Source organism: Antedon bifida, chromosome 8 (assembly GCF_963402885.1).
Source record: "Antedon bifida chromosome 8, ecAntBifi1.1, whole genome shotgun sequence".
Taxonomy (NCBI): Eukaryota; Metazoa; Echinodermata; class Crinoidea; order Comatulida; family Antedonidae; genus Antedon; species Antedon bifida.
In genome coordinates this window covers 21028065-21053206 of record NC_136233.1, presented here as the reverse complement: position 1 = coordinate 21053206, position 25142 = coordinate 21028065, and the positions used below count along the sequence as shown (strand labels likewise).

At 33.1% G+C, this 25142-nt stretch overlaps 2 protein-coding genes across 3 annotated transcripts; both read right to left on the bottom strand.

Moving 5' to 3' along the window:
- Positions 1–16: 16 nt before the first annotated feature.
- LOC144850886 (phosphoenolpyruvate carboxykinase, cytosolic [GTP]-like) lies at positions 17–11233 on the bottom strand. Of its 2 annotated transcripts, none has more exons than XM_078708385.1 (9): positions 11099–11233; positions 9067–9324; positions 5930–6114; positions 5533–5736; positions 5200–5387; positions 4374–4712; positions 3715–3916; positions 3193–3288; positions 17–2756 (listed from the first exon to the last, which is right to left on the bottom strand). In XM_078708385.1, exons 1-9 carry the CDS (start codon positions 11128–11130, stop codon positions 2302–2304), a joined length of 1959 nt encoding a protein of 652 aa, XP_078564511.1. In that variant the 5' UTR covers positions 11131–11233; the 3' UTR covers positions 17–2301. The 2 variants fall into 2 exon arrangements, with proteins under 2 accessions (XP_078564511.1, XP_078564512.1); XM_078708386.1 differs by lacking the exon at positions 11099–11233 and adding an exon at positions 9822–9971.
- A 1395-nt stretch (positions 11234–12628) lies between these two features.
- LOC144851061 (uncharacterized) lies at positions 12629–17434 on the bottom strand. Its single transcript, XM_078708582.1, has 2 exons — positions 16989–17434; positions 12629–14374 (listed from the first exon to the last, which is right to left on the bottom strand). Exons 1-2 carry the CDS (start codon positions 17432–17434, stop codon positions 13873–13875), a joined length of 948 nt encoding a protein of 315 aa, XP_078564708.1. The 3' UTR covers positions 12629–13872.
- Positions 17435–25142: the final 7708 nt, after the last annotated feature.

Genomic DNA, 25142 nt, shown 5'->3' with positions numbered 1-25142 from the left:
ATACAATTTACCAACAGTAAGTAACAAGATAATTCTTTATTTAATAATAAAATCAAACATGTGCATAGCACAGATTATTTCGACCCCTACCATAAACGTTCATTTAACACTACAACAACTAGCAATTAACTAATATTTTACAAATATTGTTATATATGGTATAAATCTATAGCCATCAATGTGATGGAGTATATAGTCGATGAACCCCACTATACTGCCACACTATGTTGTCAAGCCTATAGCAAGGGGTTGGACAAACCATCATTTTTGCTGCCACATGCCCTTAACAAACCATCAGTGGACGTGATGTTAAGTAGGCCTAGCTTATGGACGATTTTTTCCCCATTTGTGAGAAAAAAAAACCTCCAATACAAATCCTTGATTCTAAAATTTACTGCATAATTGACAAGGTAATAACAAAAATGGCAATGACTGGTAAAAATACATTTACAATTTACAGTGCGATACTATTAGAAAAGGGGTGGGGTTGTTTTAACAATGATAGATACGATACCAGGCATTGATTCATGCTCTATTTATGTCACTATCAAGGCCGTAGCGAGAGGTTAAAAACAGACGAGGCAAAGATGCTTTAAATACAATTATTACATTTTCAGACGAGGCGAGGGCCTTGTCTGCCTCATGCTGGCTACGGTCCTGAATGTGTATTTATTGCTGTACTCTATGGGTTAAAATTAACCAATCTTAAAAAAATAAATAATCTGTTTCTTATCTGCGATTTACAAATTAAATTCACAACAATACTTCCACTACTAGTAGCATATTAATAATTACATAAAGAAATGTATGGTAGTTAGAGTACAATATTTTCTTAGATCTAAGACAGTAGAATTTGTCGAGTATTATTGTACTTATCAAAGTAGTTATGTCCAAATTCATGAAACGATTGAGAAGAAATACAGGTCTACGGCTAACCTCTATTCGGAGTCACATCCATCCATATTAAAAGGGCAGCCCTAAAGGAGAAATCCCTATTAATAGGACCCTTTTAAAGGGACACTTAAAGTAAAGATGTCCCCTTAATAGAGGTTCCACTGTATTATTTTAATGGACGGTTTTATTGTATAATATAATAAAGCCATGTGTAGAATTATAAGATACATTTTTAAGAACATATCTTCAGATATTATTAACAAAATAAATGTGTACACATGCTAAATGTTTGTGGTATATAATATAAATCGTACAATACATTTCAAAGGCTAAAAAGGATAGCTTAGTATAAGTTTTTTTCAATTTAAGACCTGTTTGGGGTCAGGTTTCTTGTGACCTTTGAACTTTAACTGCAAGCAATAAAAAAGGGTAAAGTTTAAAAAAAATAATTTTACTGTAATCAAACCTTTTCCCCTAACGCAATGCAGTATATTTAGCCTACCCACTACAAGACTATTACCTAGAAAATTTATCATAATTAAATTGAATAATTTCTTATTCTCATTCAAAGTTACTTTACTGCACAAAAAACTGGAATGAATAAATGTTAAAAATCTCACTTTTATTTTTGTTGGCCTTACAATGTCAATAATTCACAATTATATGCATTATTCTCTGTAATTCACAAGCTTAAAAACATCAAAATCTCTATACAACTATTTCATTAATTTGTGGTCTAATATATTGTTTGTAGAGTATAAGTTAGTTGATTCTCTGTCAAGGGAAAAAACCGAATGTTGAAATTAACAATTCTAGTAGATTACTGTTTAAAAAATCGGGCAACTCTCCGAGATATAGACACACTTGGATGCATAAGGAAATAAGTAACTTGTTTTGTGTGTATTTAAGCACAGTGCAGTACAATTATACAGTTTAATATTTATAAATACTTGAATTAAAACAATTCTTCTTCAATAATTACAACTGAAAAAAACACTAAACAATACACAACATATGGTTGAATTTAATAATTAATAAATGAATATTAAATAATATGTAAATAATTATTATTATTAATATTCCAATCAATTTTAGCTAATTTGTGACAATAATATATTACCTCAATATGTTTCAATCAATATGATGAAACATAATTTATATAGAAAAAAACTGATACTTTTTAATTAAACCTCTTCATAATTATAATTTACATGAGGTAATAAAAGCACAGTTTTTACAATCATAATTAATTAACAAATAATATTAATTAATATACAACTTATTAATACATAGTAATAATACAAGTTGTTTATATCAAACAAAATGTATTAAAATAACCTTGAAAAATAAGTGAATATTATTAATAAGATTAATTTTACAGATTATAATATTGTTAAGAGAGTACATTTACATTTTCCTAACTCGCTCCTCTAAAGCATTCAACTGGTTGGCAATCTCTTCTGGTAAGTCTCTATTTACTTGTTCATCAAAATATGTACGGATTGATTGTACTTCCTTTTCCCAGAATTCCTTTGGCAAGTCGAAGATTGCTTCCATATCTACTGGCTCGAGATTGTCCGTATTTATACTGCCCTTCGTTGGCACAAGACCGATCGGGGTTTTCTTGGAAACGTCTTCTCCGTCAACTCTGCGGCAGATCCAATCGAGCACTCGCGAGTTTTCACCGAATCCAGGCCAGAGGAATTTTCCTTCTGAACTCTTACGGAACCAGTTGACGTGGAAGATTTTCGGTAACTTTGCGCCCTGATGGTTTTCCATACTCAGCCAGTGGGCCAAATAATCTCCAAAATTATAGCCAAAGAATGGTCTCATTGCAAATGGATCATGCATTATTGCTTTACCTAGAAAAATAAAAAACAAATGTTTTTTTATTTACTTATTATTAAATATACCTATATTAAATATTTTCTTTTTTTACAAAATTAAACAAGGTAAAAAATAGCAATCTTTGGTTACTCCACTAAAATATGCAGCTATTGAGTCTAACCGTCATTCGGTGCATGCTCATATGTTTCTGAACGTTTGTATAATGACTTTTGTACTCGATAGCTACATATATAGGAACAAGAATAGATAGGAACATCAGAAAACAGATAACAATATTTCTAAAAACATAAACAATAATGTAAAAATCAAAACATTTTTTATTGCCATTTTTACTTTAAAAATATATCTTTTAAGAAAAGAAGTAGACCATATTATATAACATCTAAATAAATTCCTGTCATTTGGTTGGACAATTGTGAGTCACATGGCGTGCAATAGTACCATACTTACCAACATGTTCAGCTGCAGCAGTTGATTCTGATCTCATTGCAGCTCCTACGAATACTCCATGTTTCCAATCAAAAGATTCGTATACGAGGGGGACACCTGACAAACAAAAATTTACATATTATAGTCACTTTATAGTAGCTTAAAGTGCTCTATAAAAATACTAATACATAGTGGTGTGTTCTGTATTTTTTTATATGTACTAATTGTTATGGTCTTTCCAATAGGACGAAATGACCTTCCTAATTTCGAACCCTCACAATTACTTGAAAGGAATACGTCATCTATTGATAACATTTACACAAATCAAGGCAATCTAACAACAGGATGTTGAGATCCGAAGATCAAAGGGTTTATCTGTGGCTGCGACACGATCAGTTCCAAGCCTCTTAACAGACACCGTACACCACGAAGAATACTGTTGGTATTTGTCACAGCCAGACATAAGATCAAAGGACTGTTCTTGTTCCTATCTTGGCAAGGTGAGCTCAGTGTCCTGTTGTTACACACTCTATCCAACCTTACCTTCTGGTCTACGCCCACCAAATACAATAGCGTCAATTGGCACTCCTTCAGAGCTCTCCCAGGCTGGGTCCATGGTAGGACATTGGCTGGCTGGGGTGCAGAATCTAGAGTTGGGATGAGCAGCAAGTATCTTCTTGCCTGTGTCTGTCAACATGTCCTTATGCCAGTTCTTGTGGTCTAGCCAAGATGTGTATGTAAGGCCCTAACAAATAATAATTATAAACGTAATGACCTAAAAGAATGGTTGTGATTCTTCTTTTACATGCCCAAATATGGTAGTGATATACCCAAATATGGTAGTGTGAGATGCAGGAGTGATATTGTTTTGAGCATCAACATGCAGTGTCCGTAAGCGCTAATTGTATACAGTCATTAGCCAGCATATGTGATTAGTATCATGGTTACAAGGACCAGTACCAGTATGACAACATCAAGTCCATATATGGTCACATCACATTTTGTTGTCACTTAAACTTTGATAGTGTAGACAGAGCTTAAGGGATCATGTCAACATTATTCTACTGCAGTTACTAACACATAAGCATAATTTTAGTATGTTTCAATTTTATATGGCATGGAATGGTTGCTTCAGACGTTTGTCTCGAACAAAAAGTAATAATTATTTATAGTAACTTTGGCAAAGTAGGAAAATATCTTACACTTGGTGTTTCATCTTCTAACCCCTCCCACCAGAACCCTCCCTCGGAGGTCTCCGCTACGTTTGTGAAGATTGTGTTTTTCTGAATTGTAAGCATTGCATTTGGATTTGTCTTCATCGACGTTCCTGGAGCAACTCCGAAGAATCCTGCTTCTGGATTGATAGCACGGAGCTTTCCTTCGCTGTCGAACTTCATCCAAGCGATGTCGTCACCAACACATTCCACCTTCCAGCCAGGAAGGGTTGGGTTCATCATGGCTAAGTTGGTCTTTCCGCAAGCACTTGGAAAAGCCGCTGCAATGTACTTCTTCTGCCCTTCAGGGTTTGTGATGCCTAAAATCTATATTTAATCAAAAAGTAAAATCTTGTCAAGTTTTTGTTTTTTTTGTTCTCAAGAACATATTGTATCAATTTATAACTTGCCTAAGATTTATATTTAATCAAAAAGTAAAATAATGTTAAGTTTTTGTTTCTTTTTTGTCCTCAAGAATATATTGTATTAATTTATAAATTGGCTAAATACTTAACTTCAATCAAAACAATAATAGTGTCATGGTTTTTGTTTGTTTCCTCTAAGAAATGTCTTAATAATGTTTTATTTGGTTACTTTTGTGTATCCAATTTGTCCTTGAGGTTGTTATATTAAAATCTGTATTGTATTTATTAAATTACTGGTTTGTAATATGGTTTTAATTATTTCATTAACAAAAAACAATTTGATTATGAGTGTTTGTCTGTATTCAATTATTAATATGATGAATGGATAAGATGATATTATGTTTTCTAATGGTTTCAATTATTTTATTAAATTTAACAACCATCCTTACCAACATATGTTCGGCTAACCATCCCTCGTCTTTTGCGATGCGTGACGCAATCCTCAACGCAAAGCACTTCTTGCCGAGTAAAGAATTTCCACCATATCCGCTACCGAATGAGCAGATTTCCCTTTGGTCAGGAATGTGAGCGATTAGGGTCTTTGCGGGATTACACGGCCAGTTGTTTACAGGTGGCTCTAAAATAAACAAGTTAAATATTTTATTTGTATTGTCCATACAGATACTAAACACCTGTGTCAACATAACTGTATACATTTTAGATAATGAATATTACTGTATAAAAATTTTAAGATCAGAAGAAAAATGTTTCAGAATACTTACTCTCCATTGGAAGAGGTTGTCCCACCGAATGTAAACATTTGACGAATTCTCCGTCTCCTAGAGTATCCAGGACTTTACCGCCCATTCGCGTCATAACCCTCATGCTAGCTACAACATAGGGGGAGTCGGTAACCTGGATGCCGATCTTAGACAGTGGCGAACCGACTGGTCCCATACTGAATGGAATAACGTACATCTTTCTTCCTGTAATTTATGTTAAAAAATGTTTAAATCATTGAGTGTTTCTTATAATACAGTGGATATCCATAGTAAAAACAGTACAACATCCCAAAATGAGAGTACTGTAAATTCAGGCAGGTTGCTTAATAGGCCTACTGTACTGCCATCTTTGATTTTCAACTTAAAATTGACATCAATTTATTAACCACAGTTGTACCTTTCATACATGCTGGAAAGCGTTCCCTGAAGTCTTGCTGGAGCTCATTTTGTGACCTCCATTGACCAAGAGTCCCTTTCACATCCTCCTTCACAATTGGAATGGTGTCTCGTTTGTTTGGTGTGCATATTACGGTCTTGCTTTCCACTCTGGCTACATCTTTTGGGTCAGTCTTTGCAAGCCAGCTAAAAAAAAGTTAATAACATTTGCACAATAATAATAATATAATGTTTAAACATTTGTAAAGCGCACATATCCACTAAAGTGCTCAAGGTGCTGTGGACTTGATGTTACACTTTCAATAACATGCTTCTCGGGTCTCGTCATGTCCTGCAGCCACTTACGGCGCTCTCTCTTCTGTCCACGACACAGTGGCTAAGAGCAAACTAGTACACAGTTTACTACAGTATGTGGTTCATATAACAATGATGTACCATAATGCTGTACAACATCTTAAAACATTGCAGAAATGTGTTGTACTGTAATTAATATATTTAAAGGAAAAATACTGAAAAAATTTAAATGCTGTGGGTACATTCAGTGGCTGGATCTCAATGGAGTTCAAATAAAAATTTGAAACAAATATAAGCAAAAAAGCGAAATTAAAACGGTAATTACAGGCAGTAAGAAATTGGAAAGCTTTCGAGTAGCTTCCTTCCTTAACATATACAGTACATAACTCTTTTCTTCTAAAGTCGATGTGTGCCAAATGTTTTTCTTTTACAAAATATTAATCTAAATCACTATTTACACATGACTGTAAATTGTTCAGAAACAAATCAATATGATAGGATGGTACAGATTGCTATTTCACGATAAAAATAAATTAATGTTCATGACTTGCAGATGTAACTGGAAATCATAAAAATGATTTGCATAACAAAGACAATCCGATGACTACAGTACAATACCCATTGTTTTATGTCTAGATAGAATTCTACACAATACAAAAATACTCAAATGGCAAAACCACAACACAATGCAATTTAAGTGATGACCATTCTTTAGTAATAATAGATTGTCCTTCCTTCATTATTTAACCTTTCAATATTAACCTATACTATAAATCTTTTTCTATTATTTCTCTTTAGGGACCATGTGAAAAGTTTTCCTGAAAATTTCAATGTAATAAATTATTAAACACGAATAATTAAGGATTTTAATATTTTAAAAAGGTGATTAATTTTTTTTGTTATGTTATTAATAATACTGATTAATAATAGTACTGTACTCTTTGTATTCAAGTTAAATTTAACCATTTAAATTTATACGGAGTCAAATCAAAGACAAAAAAAAAACTTAACCATGCTGTATTGTATAAAATCGGCATTTAAATATTATTAGTTATCAAGTTGCTGGTAGTATAAGTGTGATTTTATAAATAAAAATGTGTTTGTACTGTCTAGGTATAGTAATACATATGTTTTTTTTGTTGGAAAATAACCAATTGGTACTAAAACAAAAATGTTTTACAAATTATTTTAATCTTTTTGGTTAACATTGACTCCGTTTTTTTTAAAGAATAATATGTCAGATGCCTTTTTAACTTGAGCAAATGTGCTGGTGAAAATGGTTCATACATCATCATCTTTTTGAATATTTAATGAATTCCTACTTCTTTTATGTGTAGTACTTAAAAACAATAGAGACAAGTATTTTTTTAAGGTTAGCAGTGACTATATTAAATTGAAATGCCTGCAGCAATAGCATGTCTCGTCAGCGCATTTTCTATAAAAATTGACTGTCTTTTGAAGAGAGTTTGATGCAGAAGGAATATCAATGAATGCGAAAGTAAGTTAAAACAAGTTTGTGAATTCTGAAGTTGATTGGGTCATTAGTAGAATACAGGAAGAACGTGAAGTTAAACAAAGCTCACAGTAGATGTGACACAGTGTCCAGAAGGCAGGGGAAAAATAGGAAGCCTTAAAACAACGTAGAGCCGGAGAGTGGAAAAGGAGAGAATATCATTGGGATGGGAATACTAGAATGAATCAAAGATTGTGTCCAAAGACTGGGTTCACTTGAGAAAAAATTTGCAGCCTTGCGGGCTGAGGAAGAGGATGGGTACACTACACTAGGTACTAAATGCTAAACGTCACCTATCTTTTTTTATTGTAAATTAAACAATTTAGAAATGGAACTAGACCAACAGTACATAAATGCTTTGTACTTTAAACAGAGACACTTGACTTTGAAAACTGTCACCCCTGTAAAGCTCTGTCTACACTATCAAACTTTATGTGATGATAAAATGTGATGTGCATATATGGACATCATTATGTCATATAACTACCATATTTGGGCATATCACTACCATATTTGGGCACAGCACGCATTTTTTGTCAAACTACTGTAGTGTATGCTACAGTACTTGGCCACTATTCAATTATTAGAATTTATTTAATGTATGTAGTTACACTGTAAAAACAATGTCTCGGTTTTAATCCATACAATTGAAATATTTTACGGACCTTGGACTGGTTGTTTTATCAAGATTACTTCACACATTTTCTGATAACCCTGTCGCAGAATTCTTACTAAGTAAATTTTACCTGGACTAAACAAACAACACATTTCAGTAGTTATGCTGTATGAAATACAGTAGGTGTGTGGGCTGGCTACACACTCTCTACAACGAGCACTTAGGTATTTTCTGTTAAGTTATATTTAATGTTATTGTACAGTCGACTCTCACAATACAGGACTCACTGGACACCAGAAACTTTCCTTGAACTACAGTAAACACTTTTGGAAAATACCAGAATTTCTGAAAATGAGACATACTAGGCCAGCCTGATTGTGTTCGGTATTGGGAGTGTCAGAACTACCTACTTATGAATCATTGGTCATTATTTGAAACAATGAAGTGATTCAACAAAACTAAAGTATTTAAAAGTGAAAGACAAAGGATGAACCCATTGTCACAATTATGTTATCTCTGTCTACACTATTAAACTTTGTGTGACAAAAAACTGTGATGTACCCATATATGGACATGATCATGTCATATCACTACAATATTTGGGCACATCACATTTTTTTTTGTCAAACTTGTTTGATAGTGTAGACAGAGCTTTACTGTAATAAAGATAGTATGAATATATAACATTGTTATTTATTTAATAACATCACTTTACCAATTCTCATATTTTGTTAGTCTTTTTATCATGCCTTCTTCTTCCATGAGCTTCAGAAGTTGTTGTTCCTCCTCTTCTGATCCGTCACAAATATAAATACTGTCTGGTTTGCAGAGCTCTGCTTTTTCCAACACATACTCTTTGACGTGAGGTCGTAAGTCATTCACCGTCATCGACGACATGGCAGGATGTGTTGTTACTGTGAAACGTCTCAACTTTTGAAAACTGTTAAATGATTTGACCACAGAGGTACTTCTCCTAAAAAAAAGAAATAAAATTAATATAATTGATTGCTTATTTAATATAATAAAAACAAAAAGTAAGTCTTAACAGACAATTCTTATACTAATACATACATTTTTTGTTTAAAAAAAAAAACAGATTAGACTCAGATAGGCTGGCCTTTATTTACGCTATGTTAACATTCTTTAATTCAATCCCTGTTAGAGTTAAATTAATATAAAAGAAAAAATAAATTTTCAATTGTGAAAATGACATTCAACATTGTTGTTGGAAAACTAAGAACAAATATTAGGCCTAGGCCTATAGTAGTTTGTAGGCCTATATTTAAACCAACCAAACTGCTATAAATTACTTATGAATGCCCTTTTCAAACTGACACGTAGGCCTAGCCCCTCCTCCTACACAAACACAACAGGCATTGTTTAGTCACAGTGTCAAGCAACCGGTTGGTTGGACGGTCCCTTCTTTTGAAGAGGCCCAGCTTCAAGATTATTTTAAACACTTGCACTTACCGTAACAACTGAAATGTTAATAGTGTCATTTTGAAGCACACTTTTATATACTATTTTAGGTAAAATAAATAAGGATTCTATTGCTAAAAATATACAAAAACTGTCAATTCATTAAGTGACCACAGCAATATCCACTCAAACGGCGCGATCAGCTGGATTTAAGATGACCTAATGCGATGCCGGGAGATCAATCTGCGCAGACTCAAATGTCAATTCACACATAGGAAAATTCCACTCTTTTGTGCTAAAAGCAAAAAAATATACCAAAAAGGCAAAACTTGCTATTAACAACTTATTTCTGATCGGTATATTATTATTATTATTGATTTATTTTTATGTTTTAATTAATTATTAAATTCAAATTTAATAATTTTATGAATATTAATTCCGGTTAGTTAAAGTAGGTCGCCACTAAGTACGGTCCTATTATCACCGCGTACTAATATTAAGTATGTGTGGAGGTGTGTCAGAATTACAGCTTTTGATTGGTTATATAAGTGGTGTGTGTCGCCGGTGTGGCCATTGCATCATTGTTTTTGACAACAGCTGATCGATGTACTTGGTAAAACGTAGCCACGAATTATTTTATGATTTACGCAATTAAAAAAAAAAATCCTCCTATGAAAGATTTATATTAAATCTACTACATTACCGTATATAAAAAATATATGATATACGATATAATGATAAATGATGTATTTTAGTCCTAGCCCGCTGTTAATAAAAAAAGTAGCATCGCGTTTTCTTTCTGTTTCAGGTAGGTGGGTGTTTATAAATAACTTATAAGCAAAGCCTACTCAGTAGTATTCGGACACTGATTTATGTATACTAAATAGAATATTTATGGAGAAACTCAACAGTTCTTTTCAGAACTAATATACGTGGTGACCACAAACTTTATATCAACATATCAATATATTTATCATAATATCAAACTAATAGGCCTATTAAGATAACGTATATCCCTTTAAAAGGCTTAGTTACTACATATTATCTACTATATCTTCGCGATTTATAATATATAAATGTATATTAATGGATTTAACAAGGAAAAACACAAATTGATTTATATTCGTTATCAATTTAGCTAGCATGATAGTTTATCTGTGTTTGTAATACTAGAAAATTCAACTTTAAAATGAATCACAACACTAATAGTTATCCCCGTCGACTTTCGTCAGCTATTTAAATTATATTTTGTTATCTAACAATTTTGTTATCATTGCTATTATTGATAATGATCTACAAGAAAACCGGAATTAAAAACGTGTACTTACCTTAGTGAGGATATGACGAGAACTACGGACATTGATCAACTTAATCAAGTGACGACACGGATGACAGCGACAGTTATAATCGTAGGAACAAATAAATCTAATACTTTAAGATTAAATTGCCTTGTGAGATGGTTTTAATATTGTGACGTCAAATCATCAATGGCTTTGGCATGAAAAATAGTGGGCGACGGCATATTTCTGTCATTTCATTGGCTAATTCGCGGGGGTGTGTTCGGTGACATTTGTGGAATAACTATTGTGAGTCAATCGTCCGTGACGACTGGCATAGGATGCAACAGTCGTTTTTTGTGCTTGGAAAATGACAAATTATTGTCCTTGTTTTAAAATGATTCTGCACTATTTACTGTATCATTTTTAGAAAAATTTGTTTTCTTTACTAAAAAAAAAAAAGATTCACTATTATTAAGCATAAAAACGAAGGGAGGCCTATCATGCGTCTACTGTGACTTTTAAGTTTATGACGATTTGTTTCATAATTATGTCGTCTTGATCTTCAGTAAAATCTTGAAGGACATGTTAACCTCCACAGAAAATTAGTTGGCCTGGCCTATTTCTATATGCCATTTGAACGCGTGCGCGTCAAATCTTATGGTATCACGTGGGCCTCCTAAAGATGGGGTTGAGATTAGCCTATTTATAAGTATTTAAAAGACGTCCTTTAAACATCAGCTGAGTGTAAAAATCGCTTTACGGATGATCACACTTTTTAAACTCGATGAGGATTCTTACAATGCATTGATTTTAATAACAATTGAATTGAACTAGTTAGGTACAACGTATAAATATGCCACGTCGGCAACCACCAATGACTTTGACGACATTTACAATGACACGGCCTCGACTCCAAAGTGAAACGTACCGTACCTGAGACACCGTATACTGTACTGTGTTGTGACGTGTGCGCAAGGACAATACATGACTGACGTCATAATACTGTAGTCCTTTACAGAATGGTTCAAGTCTCCTGCGATCCTGACTTTATGACTGTGAGAGGTATTTATGTAACACACACATACTCTATCGTATAATGTACAGGTAATTAAATGCAGTAGTGACGTCGTATGGCCACGAATAATTTAATTGAATGTGTGCTTAATTAATACATTATAAGCATGTTGTTAACATAAATAAAACATTATATCGTGGGAACAAAAAAAGTCAAAAGTAATCAAATTATTTGGAAATCTTTAGGCTTCTGGTTAGTTATAGAAAATGTGACGGGGGTCGTTTTTTTTCCCCAAGGTACAAATACGGAAACGACACGCGTTATTGTTTAATAAATATAGCTGGAAATAACCCTCTAATCTCTCTCAATTATTAAAAGAAATAAGAAACTAACATTCATTTGGTGGGCACAAAATGCATCGATTATCGAAACGTCATAGCTCCCTCTATAGTTTATAACTAATTATGCAAATTTCGATGTAGCTAGCCAAAAAAAAAAATGTAATTATTTTACGTAAAAAACTCAACAGGATACAACAAACTTTTATTTTACAGTACCTTTTATTTACGTGGTTTATTAATCTTGATAACACTGAAATTATGTAATATGTTGTATTACGGAATTTCCTATGACACTGGAAAATTCTAGATACATGACAGCAGTCGACATGTTGACAACAGATACTTAAAACAATTAAAACTTTTATTAATGCATTTAGTGCAATACATAATAATGATAATTAATGTGCAAGTTGAAATAAATATCAATATTAATTTTAGTGCAATAAATAATAAGACAACAAATTAATTCATAATTATCTTTAAATTAAAATTCTAGTGCAATAATAATGATAAACGATAAAAATAAAATAAATGATTTCTTGATTAATTGAACTCATTTATAATTTTAATCAATTTTTCCGCCAATTTAGCTGTAATTTAGTTTATTCTTTATTCTTCTGTTCTGTTTTATTGTTCAGTTGGTAATTAATATGGTTCCCCTGAAGAAAAATCATATTTATATTGTCACATAATAGTTATACACTTTGACCAACAATTGGATCAAAAATTATTTACATGAAAAAGTTGTAATTTAAAAATAGTCCAATGGGTTTTTGATTGAATTAACCGTTTATTTGATCTTTTGCAGTGAAGTGAAAACATTGGGGGGTTTTTTCGCTTCTTTTTCTACGGAAGTGAATAACTTCAGACTTTATTACAACGGCCACCTTCAACAGCAAAGTCTGATCTTATTAAACTTTTCTTTTTTTTAATGTGTTTGGGGGACACAATGCATCATATTATATTTTCTTATGGGGCCAAATCTAGAAGACGAGCGTGCGAAAGCATTTTTGTCATTGAATAAAATAATATAATCACTATTTTCCAATCATTTTTTCTACAATAAAAGAGAGTTAAATAAAAAGTTATAATATATATCTTTCAATACAGTAATTCGTGTAGTGATACGAACGAAAATTTCCATTAACCTAATGTGCAGTATATTCTCTGTGGTCTTATGTAATCTACAGTAAAACTGAAATGAATACCTAATATTATGATTCTGAAAGTGTGGAACCTCTTCATTAATTAACACATTTATCTGAAACAGAATTAAATGCCTTCTTCTTCTTTCATGATGTGGAGAAGTGGTCGTTCTTTCTCTTCTGAACCGTTACACATGTTGATGTTTTCTGGCTTGCAGAGCTCGGTCAGTCTCCATCATGTATTCTTTGACATGAGGTCTGAAGTCATCTACTTTCATAGCAGCCATTGCTGGATGTGTTGTCACTGTAAAACCTCTCTTTCTAGTCATGGTAGCCATTGCGGGATGTGTTGTCACTGTAAACCCTCTCTTTCCAGTCATGGTAGCCATTGCGGGATGTGTTGTCACTGTAAAACCTCTCTTTCCCGTCATCATAGCCATTGCTGGATGTGTTGTCACTGTAAAACCTCTCTTTCCCGTCATCACAGCCATTGCGGGATGTGTTGTCACTGTAAAACCTCTCTTTCCAGTCATCGTAGTCATTGCTGGATGTGTTGTCACTGTAAAACCTCTCTTTCCAGTAATGGCAGCCATTGCGGGATGTGTTGTCACGGTAAAACCTCTCTTTCCGGTCATGGTAGCCATTGCGGGATGTGTTATCACGGTAAAACCTCTCTTTCCAGTCATCGTAGTCATTGCTGGATGTGTTGTCACTGTAAAACCTCTCTTTCCAGTCATCGTAGTCATTGCTGGATGTGTTGTCACTGTAAAACCTCTCTTTCCAGTCATCGTAGTCATTGCTGGATGTGTTGTCACTGTAAAACCTCTCTTTCCAGTCATCGTAGTCATTGCTGGATGTGTTGTCACTGTAAAACCTCTCAACGTCTGAACATTGTTGAAGGATTTGATACTTCTTCTAATAAATAGAAATTTTGTAAAAGCAAGAAATTACTAAACGAAGAACAAAATAGATATGAACTCGTCACCATGACGAGTTGGGTGATTCGCAGCACTGTGATATGAAAAAGTGATTATGAACAAAGAAACGAATAGGTCCTTTTTCAAACTGGCATTGCAACCTTTTCTCATCTATACACAAATACAACAGGTTTGTGACATACGAACGGTTCCATTGTGGGACGCTTTTTCTCTTTCCGAAGCTTTAAAATTTACGTTGCCTGTCAAAACTCTTGCACTTACCGTAACAGCTGAAATTGTGAAATTGACAATTTGAACACTTTTATATATGCTATTTTAGGTAAAAATAACAGATAAGTAATAATCTAATACTGGACATATACTGCAGAGACCGCAAATACCACCAAAGTGCCACGTCGACAACCAAATTGACGAAAATATGTGCCGTAAGCAAAAATAATCACATTTATGACTGACGTCACAGATCCGTCCTTTAAAAAATGAGGATGGGTGCAAGAGAAAGAAGACCAATGTTTTGATTTGTTCACTATAGGCCTACACTAATATTACATTCCGATATTGCCTGACATTAAAGAACGATATGTCTTAAATATAAAGTTAAATCTCGTTATATTTGTCTAACATATTCATACATTAAATAGTGTAAATAGGCCCTACACATTAGGCCTATGACATTTCGCGTATTGATACCAACGAAAATGTTCAGTATCTATCATTAGCATATGAATTAAAATAGTGCACATTACTATTTATGTGCACAAATTATTCCTGATAACAGTGCAGCTGACATATTGACAAATTGATATATAATATAACACAAATGATCGGTTAATTCTGTATAATCAATCAGATAAATTAAAAAAAAATATAGTGCGCATGATCAATCATTATCGATCAACACAATCGATGCCCAATCACAACGTAACAAATTGTCCTTCGGAATGTTAAAAAATGTTATTCGATAATTACCTGATTTGAATGGGATAATTATCGGTTAATTTTTCTCGAGCGGAATCGGTTAAACCCCGTTTCGACAGGAAATTTATCGGTTAAATTTTGGCTGCGGAAACACGGCCTTTGAACTAAAACTGATTTTGCAAATATGGGAGGTATATGAGAATAATAAAACAATTTACCTGTCGTTTATCTGCGATAGTTGGCTTACATTTAAAAATTAATTAAAAATTGATTTTAATTTATTTCTTGATTATTTAAGAGGCCAATATAACGTCATGTCGCGATACGAACGTCTCCAAACTGTCATAAAATATAGCTTTCTTTCTTTTATTTCGAATTTGTTCTTTGTTCTGGAAGCTCATCATTATTCCCACCGTGCTTTCCTATCTTTTGTTTAACTGTTTGTTGAAAGGAAATTGTACAGTAGCAGTATAATGTATTGTTATTCAGTGACATTTATCAAATTTGTATTTTAATTACTTATTTGTATTTTAATTACTCCGAATTTATTGATGCTCTTTTAATTATTTCAAAGTTATTATTTGGCCTCATGCCAAAATATAATTTGAAATTTAATTAATTAATTTATAATTAAATTATAGGTGTTATATATTATATAAACATTTATTCACGAGACTGGTGTATACATCACAACTGCTGTTTTTACACAAGTTCGTGATGATATATGTAAAACTAATCGTTGGAAACGCTGTACCATCCCATAACATTATTGATAGAATGAATGAAGCTTCTAAAACTAAAACTTTGTAGGTTTACAACATTAATAATAATGAACGAATTGCCTTGGGTCATGACTGAATCTGAGTCTTTTGGCATTTTAATGATTTTTAACGACTTTTATAACTATTTTTAATGATTTGATTTACTGGGTACGTTTATATTTATAATATTGTTGTTAGATTCTGTTGAATTTTTACTTTGTACGTTGTTTGCAGAATTATTCAGCCGTTGGCTGCCTTCTGTTTGTACGTTTTATGTGTTTTTATGAATAAATCCTACATAAAACATTCATTCATTCATAATAACATTTATTTCTTATCTTTCAAAGTAAACAAAATAACAATTAAAATATAAATAATTCAGAGGCAAAACCCAGAAAGTAGGCCTAATAACATTTGGAAAAAATAGTGATAATTAATAAAACACTATATAAATACAAAAAACGAAAGAAACATTTTAAAAGAAAATTACAGAAGAATCTCTTCCTTTATTTAGTACCGGTATAAATAAAAAAAAGCTAAAGACAAATACAAAATCTTAACGCTCAAAAAGGGTTATTTAAAATTGCTAAGAACCTTGATTCTGAAAGTGTGGAACCTCTTTTGAAAATGGCATCGCATTTACAGCGGTCGAACTCCTTGATGAGGTCAAGAAGTGATCATTCGTTTTCTTCAGAACCGTCACATCTATCAATGCTGTATGGTCTGCAGAGCTCAGCCATCTCCATGACGTCTTTGGCGCCAGGTGTAAAGTTATTCTCTTTCATCGCAGCCATTGCAGGATGTGTTGTGTTTGTAAAACCTCTCTTTCCCGTCATCACAGCCATTGCTGGATGTGTTGTGTTTGTAAAACCTCTCTTTCCCGTCATCACAGCCATTGCTGGATGTGTTGTGTTTGTAAATCCTCTCTTTCCCGTCATAGCAGCCATTGCTGGATGTGTCGTGTTTGTAAAGCCTCTCTTTCCCGTCATCATAGCCATTGCGGGGTGTGTCGTGTTTGTAAAGCCTCTCTTTCCCGTCATCATAGCCATTGCGGGGTGTGTCGTGTTTGTAAAACCTCTCTTTCCCGTCATAGCAGCCATTGCGGGGTGTGTTGTGTTTGTAAAGCCTCTCTTTCCCGTCATCATGGCCATTGCGGGATGTGTTGTGTTTATAAAACCTCTCAACTGTTGAACATTGTTGAATGTGTTGACACAGAGGTACTTCTAAAAATATTAATTCAGTATACGTAATTAAAGATTGGAGCATGACAACAAATAATAAATGCGATTCCGGTAAAATTAGGTACTAACGTTAATTATTGACAATTGAAACCAGTCAATGACCTCAATTAAGAGGACGATTGAAAGAAAAGTAACAAGTCTTAAGCTGTGTCTACACTATCAAACTTTATTTGACAAAAAAAATGTGATGTGCCCATAATATTAGACATGATGATGTCATCACTATTTTGGCATATCATTACCATATTTGGGCAGATCACACTTTATTTTGTTAAACTAATTTGATAGTGTAGACACTACTGCACAAGTAGGGCTTCAGAACAAAAAGTAATGGAAGTAAACAAATCTAATCGTGCTTGACTGCCATAGCACTTGTACTTACCGCAAAAGCCGAAGTGCCATTTTTAAGAACACTTTATCGTATGTAAAACAATGAATCCTCTGGAATGCAGAAATTACCACCAACGTGCTACGTCGACAAAATAAATGACACGATTTACAATATATATATACAATTTAAGAATAATTTATCATATATTTTAACTGACGTCACAATAGTTGCCGACAATATAATTTGTTTATAATTTTATTCACGTTTTTAATAGCAACTTCGTAAGATCTCTTTAAACTCGTTTTTTTGTATTCATTTTATTATTGTATGTAAACAAAATGTAAATCAACCAACCAAATTTCAATTGTACCTTGTTGTTTAAATGACAATAAATAATATCGTATCGTAAAATGATAGGTGTGGAAACAGGGACTACTCTGATCATCATAATGTCTCCCTCTATGGGCTATTTTACCTTCTTATAAAGCTGATTGTTAAATTATCTGTGACAGGTAAATACAAAACACATACAAAATTACACTTCACTGGGTTTAAAATGTCCAGGTAAAATAGTGACGCATCATGCCGCGATGGATTTAATAACGTAAGGTACGTACTTTGTATGAATAGGCCTACGACAATTATAGGCTACTGCATAGCACTTACTGAAAATCGTTTGATCACACTCAATTTTTAGTATACAGTGCCCTCTATGTGTCTGGTTACGGAACCTGGGATGTAAAGCACTGTGCTAGTTGTGTAATGTAAATGTTTCCAGCTAGTGTTCACACGTACTGGAGTTAACTCCGAATCTATCCGAGTTAAACATCCAACGTTCGTTAACTCTCACAAAATCCGATATAACTCCGATGTAGTCCGATATAACTTCGATATAGTCCTATACCTCCGATATAACTCTGATGTAGTCCTATACCTCCGATATAACTCCGATGTAGTCCTACCTCCGATGTAGTCCTATACCTCCGATATAACTCCGATGTAGTCCTATACCTTCGATATAACTCCGATGTAGTCCTACCTCCGATATAACTCCGATGTAGTCCTACCTCCGATATAACTCCGATGTAGTCCTACCTCCGATATCTTCGATGTAGTCCTTACATTCGATATAACTCCGATGTAGTCCTACCTCCGATATAACTCCAAAAATTTCAGGTACCAGGATGTAACTTTAAATACAATAGAGAGAATGAAAACAATAGCTTCTCATGGGCGCATACGTCCTTTCCTCACGTCACCTCTACTTTAAGGCCAGTTGCAGACAAACGAATTTATACTTTCCATTAATTATCGATCTATATAGTTTCCACTATGTTTTATAATTTTTCAGTTGGAATTGCCCAGGTGTGTTGGTTTGTCAACAAAATGTAAACTTGAATAATAACTTGAATTTTACATTCTTTTTTTATTCAACTTCAGATTTTTTTTATTTTCAAGCTATATCAAACATCACCCACCGTATTTACTCAATCAATTTGAGTCAGTAATGGTAATCAGCATTTCAACTACTATAGACTGAAAACAAAAGTCGGTCATTTTTTTTTCGTCGTGATTTCTGTTACACAACTTTAATTCATGTACAGTAACACATAATTAATATTTGAAATGCATGTCCGTAGCTGAGTTTAGAGTCTACTTGGTATTTGTTACAGTTGTACAACTATACGTTGTAAGCGAGTTATAATAGTTGTATAGAAAATGTAATCTGAAAATGTAAAGGTTAAGTGACGATTATAAGTCAATAATTCAATCCCATATGGAGTCACTGTTCGTTGGTTGAAATTTATTGCTAGCGTATAAATGTTATCAATTTATCCACTTCTTTACTAACATTTGGGAACTGCTGTAATCCTAAATTCGTTGAATCAAGTAACTAGACTTTTTACAACGCAAAGTTAAAATGATCATGACGTCTGTACTTCATTTCGTGGTAGCTTTATTGTACCAATTTCGAATTTATTCAGGTCAGATAATTGGGCCAAAACAAAAACATTTGTACAATGTGTATATTATTATAAGATAGCCTGGTGCTATTTAAGAGAATCTTTCAGATTAGGTCTATATGTAACTGTCTGTGAGGTAGAGCCTCTTTCGTTTGTAGTTTTACCGTTCTTCTTTTAACAGGTGACATTTTCACAGTGAGGTATATTGTTTAGGCTCTTTAATTAAATATTGATATTAAAAAAACTGATCCTCTGCAAATTCTTCCCGCCCGCGCACGTCCGGTCGTCCGGGTACGGTCAATTTTATTGTTTTAAAATCAGTAGAAAACCTGAAATCCAGGTGCATTTGAAGTTACGGGACACTGCGATTTACAAAAATAATACTAACAGTGGATTGTTTACCATTTTTCGTTAAGTCTGGTTTTAATTGGTAACAATCTCACATGTAATTACTATTATTTTTGACTATCTTTTTCTGTCTTCTCTTCTCATTTATTTAACAGGTGCACTATAGCATGAACCACCCACTTGTTTGAAAAGATTTTAAAAATATCACTGATGTATACTACAAATAAACGGTAAAGATTTCCAAAGTTTGCTAATAGACTAGTTGACAAACTTTGTGAAACTGCAGAAAACACGTTCAGTAATATCAGTAAGATTTGCAAAATGTAGCAAATTCTGAGAATAGTAAAGCTTGTTAGTGTAGGCCTATATAGTTGAACAAAATCCTAACTGAGGCAATACCATTGCAGCATGACCTAAACATATTTCTATGTTGCCTGCAATTGTTTTAAAACGCAGAAAATAGTTATAAAAATTTAGAATTTCTCCATGGTGTTATTAAATAATAGTAATATAATTATACACGCTTGTAAATAAAATTACTGTCATGATAAAAATCAGAAAAATATTAAGGTTTGTTTTTCTCATTGTGAAATGACATTAAAAATGTCTTTTCTTTTATGTTGCAGGCCTTGTCTTTTTAAAATTATAGGTGTGCTACAAATTGCACTCCTCAATACATTTAGGGGTGTAGGTGTGCTGTTTATACTTTGGTGTGTAGAAATTTACCAAATTTAGGCGTGTTGAAATCGCTCTGCTCAAGGGCAGTTTAGGAGTGTGTGAGGCGAGTGATCACACTCGCTCGCCTTAAAAGACAAGGCCTGATGTTGCATATAAATATTTAAATTAATTAATTTGTGTGTTTTTAGCTTGTTTTTGCTTTCAATTTTACAATCTATGTTGTGCTAACATCTTCCAAAGTAACACTCGGGATCTTAAATAAATAAATATTTAGAATAATGAAAGTGTATACTTAATAAGACCAATTGATATTATTCGCATTAGCTTTATCTAACGCTGTCAATCGGACCGATGACAGAAAATGTTCAGTCTGGTCTGGTAGTTAACCATAATCAATACCAAAGTTGACGAACGACGTTTTGAAATGAAATTATAAAAACACTCGTAATTAAGTTTAATTCGAAATTAATGCAAGTAAACTTTATCATTATAATGCACAGGGGCACGAGTAACTAGGTCAGGAGGTCATGTGATTAAGTGAGGCTAGGTGGGGGAATACAATCCTGCTGATTATCGAGGGATTTCCCTCGCGTGCTTGTACAAGAAAAGGGAAACCAATATTGACTTGAAACATATGACACGTGTTCAACACCAAAATGGTGTTACGATACTACCTCGCAGTTATATGATTTGTACTTGAATGACAGAAATTGAGAAAGGCGGTACAATTAAGTGACTTTATCTGGAATTGCTTTGAAAGACAGCAATTTATCTGTTGGTATAAAGATATTTTCACGATATTAGAAATAGGATGAGAGATAGAGAATCTTTGTGACATAAACAATATAAATATATTATAAGTATATTTCTATAAACACAAATTTGAAAAAAAAAGAAGAAACACTTAAGGTATGTTTTCAGTAGGCGAATGTATTCTCCCATCACCGAATCGAAATCGTTCGTTTCAATTTTTTTGAATGCAAAAAAAAAAAAATATCCGCAAATCACATGTCAGATGAATGATCTATTCGTGTGATTAAATTCCTCACCAAGTACGAAGCAGGCTTAAAGCATTCTATGAAGCAGACATTCCAATTCTTTAAGAAACCAAAACGAAAGGAAAACAAATCGAAGTTTCTTCTTCAATATAGTTATTCATAAGAAAAACATACAGATATCTAAAGAGCTTAGGACGACAGTCCCACTGAAACTATACTATTCACGTGACCTTTAAGCGTGGATAGGGATGGCTATTAATTGGTGATAAAACAAAACAATTAATAGTGGTATTAGGCTGTGCTTTTAGTAGGACTATTACTTAAACGCCCACCTCACTGATCAATCAGAAGGTCATTAAAATAATTTATTGTTATTCATTTAATTTTAAAATCTATGGATATAAAAAGTCAAGCAAAGTAAATAAAAATGTCATTCCATATTCACGTGGGCGCTAAAGATGGTTGTTTGCAGTGTAACGTCGTCGAGACAAATTTACCGTTTACTGTATTAAAAACAAACAACATCTTGGTTTGGTATATGAGGTGGGATAGGTATGGCGCGCCAAGCTGTCATTATTCAAGCAATAGAGATATCTTTTTAATAGATCTCTATTTAAAACTAAGATATCTTTATTAAAAACTAAGATATCTCTATTTAAAACTAAGATATCTTTATTTCCGCCGAATAAATGGCAGCTTGGCGCGCCATAGTTAGGAATACAAGAAAAGCATTAAAATGTTCTCTCCGACAAGAAGCGATCATGACCAAATTAACAATATGATGTGTTATAATTCCAACTGTTTCCACAGTTAAGGAATGTAAAACATTTTGTAGAACTTCGACCAATGTGAGTTTACTGATTCTGAAAAGTTCGTACACCTTCTTTGCGATACGAAAAAACTCATAACTGAAATCGTAAAAAAAAGAAGAAGAAAGTCTAACATTTTAAAAAGATTTCAGACTCATATATATCCAAATGAAAATGTACTTGTTTGATATGTCTGGTCTAGTCCATTCACTATACATTCACTCACTCGCTTCTTTGGGACACCCCTGTTCGTAGAGACACCCCTGTTTAGGAGACATCTCTATTCGGGGAACACTTTCCAGTGAACCAAACAAGGATAAACAAATGATTTTACACTAAGACCACACCTTATTATTAATGAGAACGTTTTTGGTCTTCTACTGTAGGCCTATACACGTTTTTTGACGTTTCATGTTTGAAATAGGTAAATAACAAATATTTTAACTCCTGGGAAAATATATGCTTTAAACGCTTACGCAATTTGGTTTTTATACATCTGAACATTCTACAACATAATGTAAGCAAAACCCGGATGTAGACACATGGAGACTTTGTCGGTTCAAATGCACTTTTTTGTGTTGTTATTTGAGACAACAACAATTTGTCAGACGTCGAGTTCCATCACCAAAGAGCGACAGATGCCAAAGAGGCGTTTAGACCCCAGCACTCTCACGACAGCTACAGTAACGAACACACTAGATATTTTAGCAAGCTGAACACCTCTGTTGACAGGAAGTGTCAACACGTTTATTAATAAACCACATACCGGATTTGCTCTTCTTTCATCTATCTTTGACAAATATGTATACGATGAGGGTTGAATTTTAATCCCTTTTTGACCCAATTGTTTGTCATGACTCAATGATTAACCCCCACCTGGTATTCTCAATAGACATCAGTCAATCTTAATCATGAAACATTTTACAATTGAAGTTAAAGATAAAGAGTTAAAGACGAAGATTAACTTTATTAAAGGAGATAATTATTAAGCTTAAAACACTAATTTGAACGTATGCTACACATTTTGTTCATTTATACTTACTGAGAAACGGTGTTATTTAAAAATCAATTATATACCTACGTATTAATTACTTTCACTAAAACATTCCAATCAAATTATTTCTTGGTGGAATTAGTAAGTAAAACACCAATATGTGTTTGTGTGAGCATAGAAGAATTATAAATAATTCACCAAGATTATAAAATAGTTTATCCATCCTGTAATTGGCGAGTCTGTGCTCGTTAATAATTACACTATTGTATGAGCATCTCATACACTACTTTCCCAGAGAAACGGTAACGTTGAAATAGCAGTTATTATTAATTTGTTTAATTAATTTCTTGATCAATTATATTTTCAACAAAACCCAAGACTGCAATATAGGATGTGTAGGACTAATCTTTTTAGAGCATCTCACAAATGAACATCCTTTTATACACGACTTTTGTCAAAGTAACATGTAACGGTGTCGCCGTTTAAATAGACCTTCATAAAAACATATAATATCTCTATCCAAGTATGATGAAGAAGTCCTTAGCCTACTTTGAATATAAATATCTATTTAACCACATTACTTTTAGGTTCCCTTCTTGTATTAGGATAAAATACAAAGACATCTAAAAAGGTAAATAATAGCTATTGTTTTACTGTGATCATTTCACAAGTTCAGGATATCGAGGACAAAATTCATGTATTAATAATATTTATACGAACCTCGCAGTCATATGTAATTGCTCGCTATTCCCAAAGCATACATACATTAGCAATTGGTAAGTATTTATAGAGCTATAAAAAATATGTATTAAATGCCAAGGTAATATTCTGATTGTTGAGGACATCACCTAACCTCCGAATGGACAGATAATGAAGATGTTATCAGTAATGACCGATTCCGGTTTTCAACCTATTACAAATAAATCAATGGGCATTTAGTGCTATTAAAAATAATTTGATTATTATCCTAACGTGTATAGTATGTAACTTGACATTTAGGAGTTATGCACGACACAGTCACCTTGATTTTTGATGAAAAAAATGAAAATGAATGTCATCTGTAGGCGGAATCGTCTGAATATGTTGAGATATTAATTTAGTAGTGATTGGAATAATATGTATTAAAATTACTTAATACACATAGACTCGTATCTAGATGACTGTCAATGGTCAGTTAATATATATTTAGTGACAGCTGCAGAATTGGGTGTAATGCATTAATTATTACATTTAATTATGTAATTGTCGATTACTTATAGTTTTGTTATTCAAAATTAATTAAATTAATATTAAATGACGTAAGTACTTCTAAGTCAGTCAGTCAGTTAAATTCTGTATAAACTGATTATTTCAGCCCTGTCTACACTATCAAACTAGTTTGACAAAAAAAGTGTGATGTGCCCAAATATGGTAATACATACATACATACATACATATGGGATCCTCCTCTTCTACGTCGTAGAACTGGAGTCGATAACCTATTCGGCACCAAATAGCCTACTAAGGTGAAAAAAATAATAATAATAATGATATTCTTAAATATGGTAGTGATGACATCATCATGTCCATATATGGGCACATCGCATTTTGTTGTCACATAGAATTTGATAG